Consider the following 18,976-nt stretch of genomic DNA (forward strand, 5'->3'; position numbering starts at 1 on the left):
GCTCTGAAATCGGAGCGGCCTCAGAGGGAACTTTCTACCCACCCCCCAGCCCTACCTATATCAACCCCCTACCTTTATTTTATAAGTTGCGCTTACCTCCGGGCAGGCATAGGTTGCCGGCGCACGATCCCCTGGCACGGCTGCTGTGCCGGAGGCCTCTGTCCTGCCCCCGGATCTCCCCACCCCTCTTTTCAAGCCCAGGGACATACGCGCATCCCGGGACTTGTGCGCGTTGCTGGGCCTATGCAAAATAGGCTCGGCACACGCAGTAGTGAATTTAAAAGGGTTACGCACATTTATTATGTGCTTAACCCTTTTAAAATCTGCCCCTAAGAGTAACTTCAGACTTAATTAAGAGTTAAAGTTTGTTATCTCATCACACTGGCCCACAACAGTTGAAGGAGATGGATACCTTCTCTTTGTGAAGACATCAACATCTATGTTCATCTGTGTGCAGATCTGGAAGGCTTAGCAGCTTGGCACAGGTAACATCTTTTTCTCACCAAAGATCAGGCAGGGATGCAGGTAGGCTCACCGATCTAGTCCTGAGACACTGGTCTGAATAAAATAAAGATGCAGACAGAAGTACGGGCGGTAAGTTGGGGGCTATCTGATCTGTTGGAACAAGTGCCACATGTATGGTTATCTACATGTTGGTGAGAGGTTGTATGTGTGCATCCATTGCTATTGATGGGAGCTCTCTGGTGACAGGCTCTTTCTGATGGCAGGCCTTTTCTGATGGTGGGCATAATACATGCATAGTCAGTGCATATGGATGAGGGTCAAGAACAGCTTTCTGATTGGGAGTGTTTCACACTTTTTTTTTTTATAAGAAGAATTAATTTTAGCATATAGAACTGTATGGTTTCAAATTACATTAGAGATGAGTTCTCCAATCAGTATCAAAGCTCTTTGTTTAAATGGTAGGCAGAGTAGCAGTGCCAAGGATATGTTTTATAACTTTGGCATTCTTTCTGCACATCTGCATTTCTTTGTTCTGTCATAAATAGCAGAATATCCATAATGCTTTACTGTCCTTCTTCGGTTCATAGAGAACAAGCTCCTTGAAGATATGCTCAGAATATGGGGGCCTGAATTGTCCCTGAAGCCACAGTCTATTTAAAAGGCTGGTCTTAACAAGGATTGTTTTATGAGGGGTGTAGTTCTTAGGCAGTAGGATCCCCCTCTGCCATTGCACTCAAGAAACATCCCTTAGAAAGGGTATCCACATTATCCAAAAAGGGTAGAATTTGCACAAGTCTAGAATTTGTGAGCAGCCACATTAATCATCAAGGCTTCCACCATAGCTACTGTCCATTCTTACATCTTTCATGTGCATTCATAATTCAGTAATTTTAAGAAAAAAATCCGCCTGAAGTGGATAGTATATCTCACGTTTACTTACCTCATGCTTGGGTCTGAAATGACTGGGCATTCCTAAGACATATAAATATCAATAAATTGTTATATTCATCTTTTACATTAAGTTTTAATTTTAAACAGATAATCTGTTTTAAAGCAAAACTCAAGGTGAATTATGACATTTTTTTAGAGTGTCGATCAAAAAAATCACAGAAGAATGCCCTTTGATATCAATTCCAGAAAACTTATATATTTTATATTTTTTGTTACAAATAAAATAATGACACTAATATTGCTAACAATTAACTGAGACTTTAACCAAAAACGGTCCGTAGTGAGCGCAGTAACCTTTAATATCCAAAGCAGTACTTAGCTTGTAATCCAGTCCTGAAAAACACCCCGACATGGATCCATGTTTCGAACACCATCTGCTTCAGGGGACTTGGTCCTCTCTTGATGCTGCTCCCCTCCCAACTCTATAATTTCAGCCTTCCAGGGCCCCGCTGTGGTTGATTCACTCTGGGGCTGTCACCCTCCTTTCTGGTTCCGAAAGTGCTGGTACAGGGGACCGGCATGAAAAGCCCCCACTTTCAACACTAATTAAGACCATGAATTCACTAGAAGGATAAAACAAACCCTCATCTTCCTTTTTAGCAGGTGGGAACTCTAAACAGGTTGCAAAATGCTGCACAATGTAAATGGGCTATGGACTGCGTTTAAATTCTGAAGGTTTCCTTTGAGAGTTTTTACTAGCATGCTTATTATTATTATTATTTTTTTTGGCAGGATGTGGCTGACTTTGAATGGGTCATGTGGTTCACTACATTCAGGAACTATATCATTTTTGCTCTCTCGGGCCACATCTTATTTGCGAAGGTCTTTTCTATGCTCTTACCTCAGGTAAGTGTGTGTGTGCGTGTTCGTCTGCCGCATATGATTCAAATACACTACAGTGATAAATGTGCTGCAGCATTGCTCTGAAGCGAACAGCTCCAAGGAAATGGAGGGATGAGATCCCATTTGTTACAGGTGAGGCAAGGGACCGGTTAAAGTCTAGTCCAGTGTTTGCCAACCCTTTCACGGAGGCACAACTAGCCAGTTGGGTTTTCAGGATATCTGTAATAATATTTACAGGATAGATTGCCATATGCCGGGTGTCCAAATCATGCAGATCTATCTCGTGCATATTCATTGTGCTTATCCTGAAACCCAGCTGGACAGGTGTGCCTCCAGGAGAGGGTGGAAACACTGGAATAATTACAGGGAGGTGGGCGTGTTTTAGTGATTGGAGCTTGGCACTACAAGAAACAAATTATATTTCAAGTAACGGCATGTGTTCTGTCTGTGACCGTAGGCAAGTCACTTTCCTTCCCTGTGCCTTGGTTCCTCCAGCTGGAGTTGTGTAACAGAATAATGCTTGTGAAAACTGCAAAAGGCAGTGCTGTGCTATTTTAAGTTCTACATTAAAATTATTACTCCAGTTATTGCAGTTTCAGTGCTGTAATGTTAAAGAGCTCTCTGTTTCTGAGGCCAGCTAAATTTTGTTTTCCATTTCCTCAGGTCTGTTTTCTAGGTAGAAGTCCAGTTTGGATTAATGCTTCATCTCATCCTTTGTTGTTGTAGCTGTAACTTGGTACTCTGGGGGCAATATTCAGCCGCTGAGTGGCTCAGCTAATTAGCCAGATAAACTTATCAGGCTAAGTAGCAAGGTATTTTCAGTGGTGCGGTTGAGCCACTGAATATTCCCGCCTTTAGGACAGGTCAGCAGCAACCTGTGCATAAGTTGACCGGTTAACTCCAAAAATTGGAGATAGCTGGTCAACTTATCTGGCTAACTTTGCTCCTCCCCAAAATGCCTCCCGCCCGCCCCTGCAACACCCTGGACTTATGTGGCTAAATTAGTTATTGGACTAGAATTCAGCTGGATAAATCGCTCTGAATATGCCAGTTTTGCCATTTAGATGGATAAGTGAAAGGTTATCTGTCTAAATGGCTTTTGAATATCGACCTCACCACATTTAATGCAAGTTTCCTCATTTCCATACAGCTGTTATCCATAGCCCAATTTTTATATTTTTATTTTTATTTACACCTTTGTAGCACAGCGGGAGTGGTCTGTGGCTGGCGGGAGGACAGATTGCAGTCTGTGCTCCAGCTTTTCTCTTGCACACTTTTTTATTATCTGCATTCAAAGTGTATACAGCAATTGCTTACCTCATCAATACTTCACACCATTACAGAAATAACACAGCCTTTAAATGGGGCTGCCTTCTCCGCATCTTCCTCAGGGTCTCTGAGCCTATACTGTATTCCTGCTCAGCGGAGCCACCCTGCACCCAGAATGCCTTGGGTTACGGTGGGCTGGGACCAGACAGCTGAGACTGGTCATTTAAGGAGTTCTGAGGGTTTCTATAGTGCACTCTGCCACATACACTCCCATTCAGCTCAGTCCTCCCCAATTAAGCTTCTGCCCCTATCAGGGCTATGTCCCTTAGTAGGAACTCTGCTACACTTGCTTTTGGGCCCTGTCTATATCTGGGACATCCTTTTTCCTGTTGGATTGCTTTAACCCTTGGGGATTCTTTTTGTCTAGAGAACCTTCCTCTTTTACCAAGGTACCCATTCCTCAACCTTTTGGGTGCTTACATAAGGCTTCCTCATAAAACCCCCAACTCCTCGGTTCTCTGGGTGACCCACCCTAGTTAACCTCAGAGTCCAATTCCCCAGAATGTCCAGTTGAAAAGTCTATAGTTTCAGCTTGTCCTCTCCAGGCAGGACTTCCAAAAGCTCCCTCTTCTTATCTCATCACTCCTGGCTTCCTCAGCCTCTTTCACTTGCTGACGGACAGTAGCCCAATTTTCCCGAAATCAGCCTGGCTTCTCCTCTGCCCAGTGGACTTCTGGGCTCAGGACATGTACCTCTGCCTCAGTGCCCTCCTCTTGGCTCTGGCTCTAGCCCTGCAGCTTTCTGTGCCGCACCGTCCTCGCTGAGTGGGTCGGTCATGCCTAGGGCCTGCTGCTCTCCTGTTCACAGCATCGTACGGTACTTCAGTTCTCTCAGAGAAATCCATACCAGTAGGTCCCATCGCAAACTCCCTTCTACCCGTGTCAGATTCAACATGAGTCTGCTACATTCTTCTCTTGTCATCCGGTGGAGCTGACCTCGCACTTCTGGAGTTTGTTCCAGTGTCTGTCCCAACGGCGCAGTTCCTAGTTTCTCTGGCCCATTGCCAGGGCTGCCTGGTCACGCCATCCTTAGGCTCCCCTCCGGGGTAATCCAGGTTGTGCTTGGTCATTGCTGGCTCCACCGGTGCTTTGCCCAGCTCCATGGTGCTTGTGCCTCGAAAGGTACAAGCCCAAAGAGGTGACACGCACAGACAGGGTTGATGTGCAACCTCCCTGCTTTCAGGCAATCCAAGGCCTTCTTTTTATAAGCTGGAGGTCATACGAGCCACCTTTGCTTCAGTCTTCTTATCATAGGAAAGCTGGCTCTTTATGAGGCTTTCCTGTAATTGCCTGTGTCCTTCCAGGAGATTTTGAATGCAGAGGTCCATTTTTTTTTCCTTCTCTAGTGCCAACCTAGCTGTGTAGGATTCAGAGGGCCCTGCCCTGCCCAATTTTTCTCTTTCTTTGCAGCTAGAGCAGACCAAAACCCTGCTTGTTCAAGTGAACTCCCCCAAAAAGAAAGTTCTTTTTTCTTCCCCACCCCCACAAACAAACTTGTGCCTGTTTGGTGCTAACCCACTATTTAACTTCCCTAACTCCAGGCAAAGCTAGTCTTTTTGGCCTGTTGAAATTAACTTTTAAACTGCCCTTGCAGTGGACTTTTCTTCCCATCCCCCCTCTCCCCCGCCAATATGCTCCTTTGCACTAGTGTAGCTCTGTGCGCCACTTAGAACAAAACACTTTCACAATAAAAATCTTTCTTTACTTTGAAGCCAGGTTTCTGCCAGTGCTTTCTGCCTTGAGCCACAGTCTTCTAAAGTCCTCAGTGCTCAAGTGCACACTACAGCACTGCTTTTCTTTGGCAGGCACACCACACAACAGTCTCTTTTTTTTTCTTCTTATTCCTCCCCTTGGAGATTTGGGTTTTCTCTGAGTCTTGTGTAGAGAAAAATCCCCAAACTGACACCATCTGTAGCACAGCCTGAGTGGAGGTCAGATTACAGTCTGGACTCCAGCTTTTCTCTTGTACACTTATATTTTCAGCGTTCAAAGTGTTTATAGAAATTGCTTACCTCAGCAATACTTCGTGCGTGCGCCAAGCGCATTTTCTAAAGAGCCTGGCCATGCACGTGACCCACGATATGCGCAGAAGGGCCTGGCCCAAAGAAAGGGGCAGGCTGGGGGGGGGGGCCAGGACAGCGTCATTAGACGCTGTCCTGGGGAAGCGCACGCTAGCAGCCGGCCAGAGTCTATTTCTCCTTCGAAGGAGCAGTAAGGTAAAAAATAAAAAAAAATCAAAGTGGGGTAGGGGTCTAGGAGAAGAGGGGAAAAGTAGGGGTATAGGGAACTGGGGAAGGCCTGCTCACGTCGCCGCGCATTGCTTTGTAAAATTCACACTTCTCTGCACGCGCTAGTCCCAATCCATCCGCACGTGAACGTGCAGATTTTAAGATCTGTCATGCATGTGGGCACAGGAATTGTATTTTATAACAAGCGCGCATCGACGTGCGCATGTTATAAAATATCAGCGTCTGTGTGCGTATGCCGGGAACTGTGCGCACACGGATGCCCGCGTGGAGTTTTTAAAATCTAGCCCAAAGTGCGTTACTTTTTAAGGCTTGTATTTTGTTTGCAAGTGTTAAGAATTAGGTGTGTTTAGAGAGAATAGATTTTGGGTTAATTTTGTGAGTTAGTAAAGGTTATAATTTGTAAGTATTAGAACCCTGCATTTGCCATCGATGCTAGAGGGAGGGCTTATATCCACATCAATTTTGCTGATGCCATTATTATTTTTTTTTTAATTTATACTTTTATTAAATTTCTTGCCATTTTAACAATGCACATGAAAAAAGAAAAGTTTGATTTACATCATCATAATTCAAACATAAGAACATAAGAAAATGCCATACTAGGTCAGACCAAGGCTCCATCAAGCCCTGCATCCTGTTTCCAACAGTGGCCAATCCAGGCCAAAAGAACCTGGCAAGTACCCAAAAACTAAGTCTATTCCATGGCAGTGGCTATTCTCTAAGTAAACTTAATAGCAGGTAATGGACTTCTCCTCCAAGAACTTATCCAATCCTTTTTTAAACACAGCTATACTAACTGCACTAACCACATCCTCTGGCAACAAATTCCAGAGTTTAATTGTGCGTTGAGTAAAAAAGAACTTTCTCCGATTAGTTTTAAATGTGCCCCATGCTAACTTCATGGAGTGCCTCTTAGTCTTTCGACTATCCGAAAGAGTAAATAACCGATTCACATCTACCCGTTCTAGACCTCTCATGATTTTAAACACCTCTATCATATCCCCCCCTCAGTCGTCTCTTCTCCAAGCTGAAAAGTCCTAACCTCTTTAGTCTTTCCTCATAGGGAAGCTGTTCCATTCCCCTTATCATTTTGGTTGCCCTTCTCTGTACCTTCTCCATCGCAATTATATCTTTTTTGAGATGCGGCGACCAGAATTGTACACAGTATTCAAGGTGCGGTCTCAGCATGGAGCGATACAGAGGCATTATGACATTTTCTGTTTTATTCACCATTCCCTTTCTAATAATTCCCAACATTCTGTTTGCTTTTTTGACTGCCGCAGCACACTGCACCGACGATTTCAATGTGTTATCCACTATGACACCTAGATCTCTTTCTTGGGTTGTAGCACCTAATATGGAACCCAACATTGTGTAATTATAGCATGGGTTATTTTTCCCTATATGCATCACCTTGCACTTATCCACATTAAATTTCATCTGCCATTTGGATGACCAATTTTCCAGTCTCACAAGGTCTTCCTGCAATTTATCACAATCTGCTTGTGATTTAACTACTCTGAACAATTTTGTGTCATCTGCAAATTTGATTACCTCACTCATCGTATTTCTTTCCAGATCATTTATAAATATACTAGCCGTTAAGCCCGTAATAACGGGCTACATTAACATTTTTTTTGGTTCATTTCCTTCCCCCCTCATTCTCCCTCCCACCTCCCACCTCCCCTCTTCCCTCAGTCACTCCTTTCTCTCTCCCCTCCCCTCAGTCACTCCTCCCTCCCCTCTCCCTCCTCCCCTCAGTCCCTCCTTCCTCTCTCCCCCTCAGTCACTCCCCTCTCCCCTCAGTCACTCCCCTGTCACTCCCCTCTCCCCTCAGTCACTCCCCTCTCCCCCCTCCCCTCAGTCACTCCTCTCTCCTCCCCCCTCGGAAGATCTCCGGGGGGGTCCTTCCGTCCGTCAGTCCCTCCCTCCCTTGCGTGCACGCCGCCGCTCCTGCCGCTCCTGCTCTTCGGGGCACCGCCGCTCCTGCCGCTCCTGCTCTTCGGGCCGCCGTCGCTCCAGCTCTTCGGGCCGCCGCTGCTCCAGCTCTTCAGGCCGCCGTCAGCGCTCCTGTCTTCGGGCTGCCGCCACTACTGCTCCTCCAGCGCCAATTTTAGCAGGCACGCTCTGACCGACGTGCTCACATGCGCGGTAGAGCTGCTCTCTACTGCGCATTTGCGGCACATCGGTCAAGCTTCATTTATCTAGTAGATTGAAAAGTAAGGGTCCCAATACAGATTCCTGAGGCACTGCCCACTGTCCACTCCCTTCCACTGAGAAAATTGTCCATTTAATCCTACTCTCTGTTTCCTGTCTTTTAGCCAGTTTGCAATCCACGAAAGGACATCGCCACTAGGGATGTGAATCGTGTCCTCGATCGTCTTAACGATCGATTTCGGCTGGGAGGGGGAGGGAATCGTATTGTTGCCGTTTGGGGGGGTAAAATATCGTGAAAACTCGTGAAAAATCGAAAAATCGAAAAATCGCAAAACCGGCACATTAAAACCCCCTAAAACCCACCCCCGACCCTTTAAATTAAATCCCCCACCCTCCCGAACCCCCCCCAAATGACTTAAATAACCTGCGGGTCCAGCGGCGGTCCGGAACGGCAGCGGTCCGGAACGGGCTCCTGCTCCTGAATCTTGTTGTCTTCAGCCGGCGCCATTTTCCAAAATGGCGCCGAAAAATGGCGGCGGCCATAGACGAACACGATTGGACGGCAGGAGGTCCTTCCGGACCCCCGCTGGACTTTTGGCAAGTCTCGTGGGGGTCAGGAGGCCCCCCACAAGCTGGCCAAAAGTTCCTGGAGGTCCAGCGGGGGTCAGGGAGCGATTTCCCGCCGCGAATCGTTTTCGTACGGAAAATGGCGCCGGCAGGAGATCGACTGCAGGAGGTCGTTCAGCGAGGGTTCCGGCGCCTCGCTGAACAACCTCCTGCAGTCGATCTCCTGCCGGCGCCATTTTCCGTACGAAAACGATTTGCGGCGGGAAATCGCTCCCTGACCCCCGCTGGACCTCCAGGAACTTTTGGCCAGCTTGTGGGGGGCCTCCTGACCCCCACGAGACTTGCCAAAAGTCCAGCGGGGGTCCAGAAGGACCTCCTGCCGTCCAATCGTGTTCGTCTATGGCCGCCGCCATTTTTCGGCGCCATTTTGGAAAATGGCGCCGGCTGAAGACAACAAGATTCAGGAGCAGGAGCCCGTTCCGGACCGCCGCTGGACCCGCAGGTTATTTAAGTCATTTGGGGGGGGTTCGGGAGGGTGGGGGATTTAATTTAAAGGGTCGGGGGTGGGTTTTAGGGGGTTTTAGTGTGCCGGCTCACGATTCTAACGATTTATAACGATAAATCGTTAGAATCTCTATTGTATTGTGTTCCATAACGGTTTAAGACGATATTAAAATTATCGGACGATAATTTTAATCGTCCTAAAACGATTCACATCCCTAATCGCCACCTATCCCATGACTTTTTACTTTTCCTAGAAGCCTCTCATGAGGAACTTTGTCAAACGCCTTCTGAAAATCCAAGTATACTATATCTACCGGTTCACCTTTATCCACATGTTTAACAACTCCTTCAAAAAAATGAAGCAGATTTGTGAGGCAAGACTTGCCCTGGGTAAAGCCATGCTGACTTTGTTCCATTAAACCATGTCTTTCTATATGCTCTGTGATTTTGATGTTTAGAACACTTTACACTATTTTTCTTAGCACTGAAGTCAGGCTAACCGGTCTGTAGTTTCCCGGATCGTCCCTGGAGCCCTTTTTAAATATTGGGGTTACATTTGCTATCCTCCAGTCTTCAGGTACAATGGATGATTTTAATGATAAGTTACAAATTTTTACTAATAGGTCTGAAATTTCATTTTTTGGTTTATTCAGAACTCTGGGGTTATACCATCCGGTCCGGGTGATTTACTACTCTTCAGTTTGTCAATCAGGCCTACCACATCTTCTAGGTTCACCGTGATTTGATTCAGTCCATCTGAATCATTACCCATGAAAACCTTCTCCATTACGGGTACCTCCTCAACATCCTCATCAGTAAACACCGAAGCAAAGAAATCATTTAATCTTTCCGTGATGGCCTTATTCTCTAAGTGCCCCTTTAACCCCTCGATCATCTAACGGTCCAACTGACTCCCTCACAGGCTTTCTGCTTCGGATATATTTTATAAAGTTTTTACTGTGAGTTTTTGCCTCTACAGCCAACTTCTTTTCAAATTCTCTCTTAGCCTGTCTTATCAATGTCTTACATTTAACTTGCCAACATTTATGCTTTATCCTATTTTCTTCTGTTGGATCCTTCTTCCAATTTTTGAATGAAGATCTTTTGGCTAAAATAGCTTCTTTCACCTTCCCTTTTTACCATGCCGGTAATCGTTTTGACTTCATTCCACCTTTCTTAATGTGTGGAATACATCTGGACTGTGCTTCTAGAATGGTATTTTTTAACAATGACCACGTCTCTTGGACATTTTTTACTTTCGTAGCTGCTCCTTTCAGTTTTTTTCTAACAATTTTTCTCATTTTATCAAAGTTTCCCTCTTGAAAGTTTAGCACGAGAGCCTTGGATTTGCACACTGTTCCTCTTCCAGTCATTAAATCAAATTTGATCATATTATGATCACTATTGCCAAGCGGCCCCACCACCATTACCTCTCTCACCAAGACCTGTGCTCCACTGAGAATTAGATCTAAAATTGCTCCCTCTCTCGTCGGTTCCTGAACCAATTGCTTCATAAAGCTATCATTTATTCCATCCAGTAATGTTATCTCTCTAGCGTGACCCGATGATACATTTACCCAGTCAATATTGGGGTAATTGAAGTCTCCCATTATTACCGCACTACCAATTTGGTTAGCTTCCCTAATTTCTCTTAGCATTTCACTGTCTGTCTCACCATCTTGACCAGGTGGACGGTAGTATAACCCTATCACTATAGTTTTCCCCGACACACAAGGGATTTCTACCCATAAAGATTCAATTTTGTATTTAGTCTCATGCAGGATGTTTATCCTGTTGGACTCTATGCCATCCCGGACATAAAGCGCCACACCTCCTCCCGAGTGCTCCTCTCTGTCATTGCGATATAATTTGTACCCCGGTATAGCACTGTCCCATTGGTTATCCTCTTTCCACATGTCTCTGAGATGCCAATTAAGTCTATGTCATCATTCACTGCTATACATTCTAATTCTCCCATCTTACTTCTTAGACTTCTGGCATTAGCAAAGAAACATTTCAAAGTTTGTTTTTTGTTTGTATTTTCATTCTGCTTTTTAATTGATAGGGATAAGTTAGAATTTTTTAGCTCAGGTGAGTTTTTAGTTACAGGCACTTGGACTACTTTTCTAATTATTGGAACCTCACTGTCGGGATGCCCTAATTCTAATGCATCATTAGTATCCTTTAAAGATACCTCTCTCTGAACCATGCACTGCTGAGCGACTGTCGGCTTTCCCCTTTGTTCTAGTTTAAAAGCTGCTCTATCTTTTACCATAATTATAATTGTAAAACCAAACATACCAGCCCACTTAATAGGAGAGCCATCCAAGGAAACATTTCAAAAGGAAATAACTCAAGAATAAACAAGTTAATTTTCAAGGAGACGAGCCTTACAATTTTTACACCAGTTAAATATTCCCAACTTCTGGGGTTGTTACAATGTCCTGTCCTCCTTTATCTACAAGAAAATTTTCAAGGTGGGTCGGTTCTAGAAAAACAAATTTATTTTTTTGATAGGTAACCAAACACTTGCAGGGAAATTTAAGATAGAAAGTTGCCCCTAGGGCCAAAACCTTCTGTCTTAATAACAAGAACTGTTTCCGCCTTGCTTGAGTATTCTTCGATACATCCGGAAACACTTGGATTCTCTGGCCACAGAAACTAAATTCTTTATTTCTAAAGTACTAAATTTTTATCCTGTTCCAGGCTAAATTCTACTATTAAAGTAGATCTAGACTGGATATCATCCACTGAGGCCTCTAAAAAGCCGTTAAGTTAGGGCTATCTGTGGTTAAAACCTCTATTTCCCCCTCAGGTAACAATGCTTCTCTTCTCTTTGTTGGAATATAGTACATCTTAGATATAATCAAATCTTTAGTAATACCCAAAATTTCCGTAGAATATTTATTAAATAATTCTTGAGCTGATAATAACCTAGTAATAGGGAAATTTAAAAACCTTAAATTTTTCCTTCTCATAGCATTTTCAAGACCCTCCAATTTTCTATACACAATTAAAGAGTCTTTCATAAAGGCCATCCCAGTGGCTTGCAAAGCTGAAACTTGCTTTGAAGATGTTCCGCATTGCAATTCTAACTGTTGTATTCTTTTACCGTGGTCGTCCAGATTTTTCCCAGTTTCCTTTGTAAAATTGGAGGATTGACTCATGGACGAAGATAACATCTTCTCCAATTTTGTAACCGCCCTCCACACATCTACCAGCGTTATATTTTCAGGATTGACTGTTCCTTCATTCAGAACCAATAAATTATCTGAAATCTCATGTCCAACCACATTTGAAAGGTAAAGTCCTTCCTGACCTGCTGATAGTTCTGCTGGCACAGCTAAAGATGTCAAAGCTGGCAACCCTGGGGCATTAGAATCTATTGTCCCATTGCTCTCAGCAGACACATTGGGACACTGGTTTATGGCAGGACTTAGGGAAGCTCCGGAAGAGAAAGAAATATCCAGAATTGCCTCCCTGGAGGGTTGACTCACCAGTCTAGTAAGATGTTGGTCCATTGGTCCCGAAACTTCTTTCCTAACTGGAGTGGAGATAACCATTCTTGCCTTCCTCTTTCTTCCCATCGATGTTCACTCACTCGCAGAGATCCTGTTCAAAGAAATCAAAATCTCTACCAGGGGCGCGCCCCTTTGGCAGTGCGCTGGCAGCTGCATGCCGCAGCCCCCGGATTTAAGTAGGGGCAGTCAGGCTGGAGATGACATCAGAGGTAGGCGGGGTTGAGGCAAATCGGGCCAGGGCAGTATGCTTCCCCTCCTCCGTCCTTTCTTGCCAAAGCTGCTCCAGACATGCTGAGTTCACTCGCAGCGTGTCTCTTCTACACAGGCTCCCCCTGATGCCATTATAATACCCAACTTGTTTTTAGCCTGTCATTGAAATTCTCTATAAGGGCGGAAGCTTGTGTAAAACTTAAGGGATATAGCCAAAGCCTTACTCAATGACACTGCTATCTCATTTGTAGAATGTGTCTCCTGATCACTATCAATTGATGCTGGAATCCCATAGCTAGGGATGAATTCTCTTAATAAAATCTTAGCAATGGATATGGCATCTGCTTTTAGAACGGGGAAAGCATCCCTCCTTCCTGAGAAACAGCAGATCATTGTTAAGGCATATTTATATTTCTGACATGGGTAATTCAATAAAGTCAATTTGAATCTGTGAAAAGGGGCCTAATAGGTATGATAAACCCTTAGATACTGTGTACAAATTGTATTGCATACACTGAGAACATATTGTAGTGGTCAAAGCCTTGACCACTGAAGCCATTCCCCACCGATGTTAAGAAAATATGGTGACGAATGCTGCAGGAGTTGTATGGGAAGCTTGATGCATTGAACGTAAAATATTGAGCAATACAAATCGGGGGGGGGGGGGGGGGGGGGGGTGTCACTACTTCATCATTTGGGCCAAACCACAATTTATCCTGTCCCTTATATTTTACTGTGGCCCCCTTCTTTATCCCATTGTTTCCAATCATCTTATCCTGTGCTTGCCAAAGAATCAAATTGTCATATTTAAAGTCTAGATTTCCATTAGGTAATTTTTGTAGCATCAGCTGATTTCCTGCAAGTCCTACAGTGTATCCTTCCAAGGCAGAATATTTGGCTGCATCATCTGCCAGATTATTACCCTTGGTTACATCTGAGACCTCTTTGTTGTGTCCAGCACACTTAACTACTGCCAGTTCAGCAGGGAAATGAATTGCATCTAACAAGTCTTTAAAAAATATAACCCATTTTTAACCAACTCACCAGAGGCAGTTAGGAATACTCTCATTCTCCACAAACCGCCGTAATCATGAACAACCCCCAAAGCATAGTGAGAGTCTATGTAGATGGTGAGGCACAGGCTTTTCCCCCTTAAACCAGCCCTTGTAAGGGCAACCAGTTCCACTATTTGTGCTGATTGAGCATGCGCAAATGGTCCAGCTTCTACCACTTTCCATTGGGTACAGATGACGTATCCAATTTTCAGTGAACTTGTATCATCATGGAAAGCAAAGCCATCTACAAAATAAACTACATCAGCATTAGAAAGAGGGACAACTTTTAATCCTTCCCTGAGCTGCAGTTCATATTCCATTACCATCATACAATCATGAACAGGTATTTTTAAATCAATTATTTCTGGCAGCAATGTAGCAGGTGAAAGGACAGAGCAGTGGTGGAAGGTTAAATTCCCAGACTAAAAAAGAATATTATATTTGGTCAAGTGTTCCAATGTGATCATCTGTATTTTAACATTATTGAGAACTGTAAACAAGGCATGGGGCAGACAAAGATGCAAGGGGTGGTAAAGAGTTAATGACTGAGATTGCTATACCATTAAAGCTGCAGCAGCCAATGCTCTGAGACAGGTAGGAAAGGCAGCAGCCACTGAATCTAACTGGGCTGAATAGTATCCAATAGGTTTCCTTTCACCTCCATTATTCTATATCACCACTCCAGCAGCTACAACTGCAACTTCATGACATGCCAGATAAAAGTCTTTCTTATAGTCTGGGAGCCCAGGGCCAGAGCACTAGTCAAAGCTCCTTTTAAAGATTTAAATGTTTGTTCTGCTTCACTAGTCCATTCAGAGCCATAAATCAGTCCCTACAGCTTACCACTGTCTCGAAGTAATTGATACAGAAGTCTAGCTAAAGAAATGAAATCTAGAATCCACATTCTACAAAAATTAACCATCCCCAAAAATGTTCACAACTGCTTTAATGTTATAGGGACCTGTACCTTAAAAGCAGTCTTGATTTGCTCAGAAGTCATATATTTCTCCCCTGTTGACAGCAACAAACCTGTAGCTGACATATAATTAAAGTTTACTTTTATACGCCTTAAGACCTAATGAATGCAAGAAACACAGCACTACTTCAGTATCCTGTAAAGAAAAACCAGTATGAGTTAGTTATTATGAGAAGGTCATCAACATACTGGAGTATCTTAGCTCTGGGGGATAATAATGGTGTGTTTTCAGACATTTCCTTAACACCTAGGAAAAAATACTAGGTGAGTGAATAAACCTTGGGGTAAACATGTCCAAGTATATCAGAGCCCTTCAAATTGAATGGAAAGAGTATTTGACTTTTTTTTGGACACAAACACAGAGAAAAAGACACTGCATAAATCTATTGCCGTGAAATAACTAGCCTCTGTGGGTCTTTTCCCAAGTATGGTTGAGGGATCTGGAACAATGGAAACACTTGCAATTACCAGCTCATTACCAGCTGCAGGTCTTGTAACAGCTTATACTTTCTTGATTCTTTTTTAACAGGCATGATAGGAGTATTGTATGGAACTAGCTTGGTTGGTGAAATTAGCTGTCTTTTTTTGTTTGTTTTATTTTGTAGGGGTTTGTGTTACTTCTCAAAGTGTTTGGCAGTGGAGGGAGCTTGTTTTGCTGTCATTGAGGTGACATCAGAATTTGCATATATATATTTTTGCATGTCCTAATTCTGTTCTACACCCATTGCATTTCTTAAGTTCTTATGATTATTATGATTATTGCTGTTTTATTGTAGTTATGATATTCTCTGCATTTTTGGAATGAGGATTCCTAAAAGAATACATTGATATTTGTTTTATTACATGATTGGATCTGATGTTTATGTTAAATATTCTTTGTTTTCATTTTTCATGGTATTGTGTATTTATTGCTGCAATAAATATGATATAAATTTATATTTATGCTGCCACCATGCTGTAACATCATGATGGTCGCAGACTACTTAGAAATCCATTTATCAATAAAAGTACAACTAGTGGGTCTAGACCTATATGTGTACTGCTTACCCATGTTAACCTTGGGCCCCCCAAAAATTTCAGTTCTGGCTACGCCACTGGACTGAAGACTAAAGGGTGAGATTTTTCAGGTGGTGCAAGAGTATAAATCTGGAAAGATATGAATATTTTATGGCTTTGCAAATGAAATGATATTTAGCTTTTTTTGTAGAGATTTTTCTTTTTATTTTAAGCTTTCAATCTATGGGCCAGATTTTAGTAGGTACGCATGGGCGTAGACTTGTGCGTGCAACCCAGCATGCACTAATCTATGCCCGATTTTATAACATGCGCGCGCAGCCATGTGTATGTTATAAAATCCAGGGTCAGCATGTGCAAGGGGGTGCATACTTGTGCCCCTTGCGTGCGCCGAACCCTAGGGGAGCCCCAATGGCTTTCCCTGTTCCCTCCGCCCTCCCAGCCCTACCTAACCCCCCTCACCTTTGTTAAAGAAGTTGTGTCTGCCTCCGGGCAGGCGTAGGTTGTGCGATCCCCCGGCTTAGATGCCCTATAGAGGCCTCTGGCCACGCCCCGCCCCTTTTTTCAAGGTCCAGGACATACGCGCATCCCGGGCTTGCGCGCATTGCCGGGCCTATGCAAAATAGGCTCAGCACGAGTAACCCCCCTGCACGCGTAAATCCAGCTGGATTTACGTGCACAGGGCTTTTAAAATCTGGCCCTATACGTTCCTGTCTGCTTCCTCTGTCCACAGCACATACTCATGCACTGAAGGGGAAAGAGAGGGATTGTGTATTTGTAGTGACTGTACAAGTCCTGCCAAAGTGCTGGAGCCCCTGGGGTGAGATTTTTCTTTTTATTTCATGACTTTTGTCTGCAAGTCAGCCATCCCTTTCAAAATTCTCCTGCTTGTGCCGCTCACACTCACATGCCAGACAGGCCCAAGGGGACTTGGAAAGGGATTGTTGATCTGTAGATAAAAGTCACCACATATGCACAGACACACGCACACATGTACACACACATACCTCTGACTCTTTCTCTGTACCCCCGTCTCCCAGGGCAGACTGCACAGCAAGGAAACTATCACAGCAACATGTTTTTCTGCTGCTGAGAACTTTGATGAAACACAGCAAGAGAACGAAAACAATTAAATAAAAGACTGGCTAAGCCTGCAGAGGCCTTAAGTTTCCTCTTCTCAATCTCGTGCCTCTGGACTCACCCCCAACACACACACACACACACCACTCTGGGGATTGAGTCCTCCATAAGGCTGGAACACAGGACAGGACAAGGACAGGACTAAACAGAACAAGGAACACAAAAACCTGAAGGCAACAGGCTAGAAAGTAGGCCTAAAAAGGCCACAAAGCAGGGCTAGAGCAGAAGGCCAGAAAGGCCACAGAGCAAGATTAGGGCAGAAGGCCTGAGAAGGCCACAAGGCTGGAAGGTCCGGAGGCCAGAGAGTAGTCCAAGGCAGGACAGGGCCAAGCAGAGAGCTAGGGAGACTCAATGACAAGGCACTGAGCATAGCCAGAGGCAGGGTTCTATAGGCTGAGCCCTGCTGAGTCATGGAATCACAGAGACTATGACTGGAGTGAGTAGTAGCAGCTCCACGGGGACATCTGATGGTTGGGAAACTGCATAACAGGATCACAACTTCTAGACCAGCAGATTTTATCACCTTACCCAGTGGCTGTAAATAAATGTAAAAGAGCAGAGATGAGAGTAGGAAGCCTTGGAGAATACAAAACTGAAGGATCTATGAATTTGAACTTTTAGATGCCAACTGTCAGAGAGTTATAAGAGAAACCTCTTATGTCTAAAGATGTTAAACAAGAAAGCAGAATAGAAAGATTCACCTTGTTGAACTGAGGTCTAAAAGAGCTAGCACTGTATCCAATCCTCTAGCTAAACTTCTCTTCATTGTATCAAGTAATGCAACCAACACTATTCTTCACAAATTTGTCTTACCATGTCTGCCTTTTAAGTTATTCCTGTGCCAAAGCTGTATATCTTGCCTTTGCAAAGTTTGGAGGCAGAGAGCAGGCTGTCATAGCAGCCTGCAGGAGATGTATGATTATATTTTAAATTCTCAGAAAAGGAAATACCCACTTTACATTTTATATTTATTTCAACTTAACTCTTAAGCATGATGACTACTTACAGTTTCAGCAGGAGGTTGGTGATTATGTATTTTAGGGTCTCTGAAAAGGATGTATGCTGAAATATAAGGACATTATAATGTAATACCTTTTTCGCTTCTCTTCCCATTCAGCTGCTTACAACCAGCAGGTTGGCTTCCATGTGTAGTTTAGATGAATTTATTTGACTTAATATACTACCTTTCTTCATAAAATCAAAGCGTTTTGCATAATAAAAGCATATTCCTGAAGAGTCTACAGTAAACAAGTCATTAGGACATACTGTAGATCTGCTAGCATGGCACATTTATTGGACACACGTAGCCTTGCTAACTACTCAGGATACATATTTATAGTGGCACATGGTGTCTGCTTCTTAGTCATTTTTAAGAGCAGTGCCAAAGAAATATGCATATTCTGTATCAGTTGTTGTGAAATGATTTATAACTGGTGGAGTGATTTAGAAAGCAGATGATGAAGTTGAATATCTCACTCTGGTCTAGAAACCTCCTTGGAATTAACATTCCATTCATCAGCACTGACTTTCCGAGACTGAAACAGGGCAATCCAAGAACTCACCTCAAAATAAAGCTTTTTTGTCGAGTTCATACTTTTGATTTAATAGCTGGGCAAAGCCATTGATAGTATTTTGTGAGTAATAAGGTGAGTTTAGCACATGGGCAGGCAACTCTCTTACATCCAAATATATCTCATGCATATTCATTGTGGATATCCTGAAAACAGACCTGTTTGATGCCCTCAAGGACCATTTAACTTGGTTTAGCCTGTTTTTAAATATCTATCAGGCTGACGCAATACCATGCGCGCAGGCTAGCATACTTGTTAACCAGCATTCGGACGTGCATTTTGGATGCATCCGAACCAGCGCTGCTTTTCTGTAGTTCCTCCAACTTAATATCGTGGCAATATTAAGTTGGAGGAACCAAAAAAGGGAGTAAGGCAGAAAAAAAGGCTTGCTGGTGAAGTTAGGGAAATGGACGCTCAGTTAACGA

The 18,976-nt window shown here is 43.7% G+C and overlaps 1 protein-coding gene across 5 annotated transcripts in view; it reads left to right on the forward strand.

The window, feature by feature from the left end:
• HHATL (hedgehog acyltransferase like) overlaps nucleotides 1-18,976 on the forward strand; it is a 125,204-nt gene that overhangs the window by 15,391 nt on the left and 90,837 nt on the right. For all 5 annotated transcript variants that reach the window (XM_029588332.1, XM_029588331.1, XM_029588330.1 and 2 more), the window contains one exon: nucleotides 2,149-2,262. In XM_029588332.1, the coding sequence (XP_029444192.1) occupies nucleotides 2,149-2,262 (114 nt within the window). The remainder of the gene's footprint in view (nucleotides 1-2,148; nucleotides 2,263-18,976) is intronic.

Source organism: Rhinatrema bivittatum, chromosome 2 (genome assembly GCF_901001135.1).
Source record: "Rhinatrema bivittatum chromosome 2, aRhiBiv1.1, whole genome shotgun sequence".
Taxonomy (NCBI): Eukaryota; Metazoa; Chordata; class Amphibia; order Gymnophiona; family Rhinatrematidae; genus Rhinatrema; species Rhinatrema bivittatum.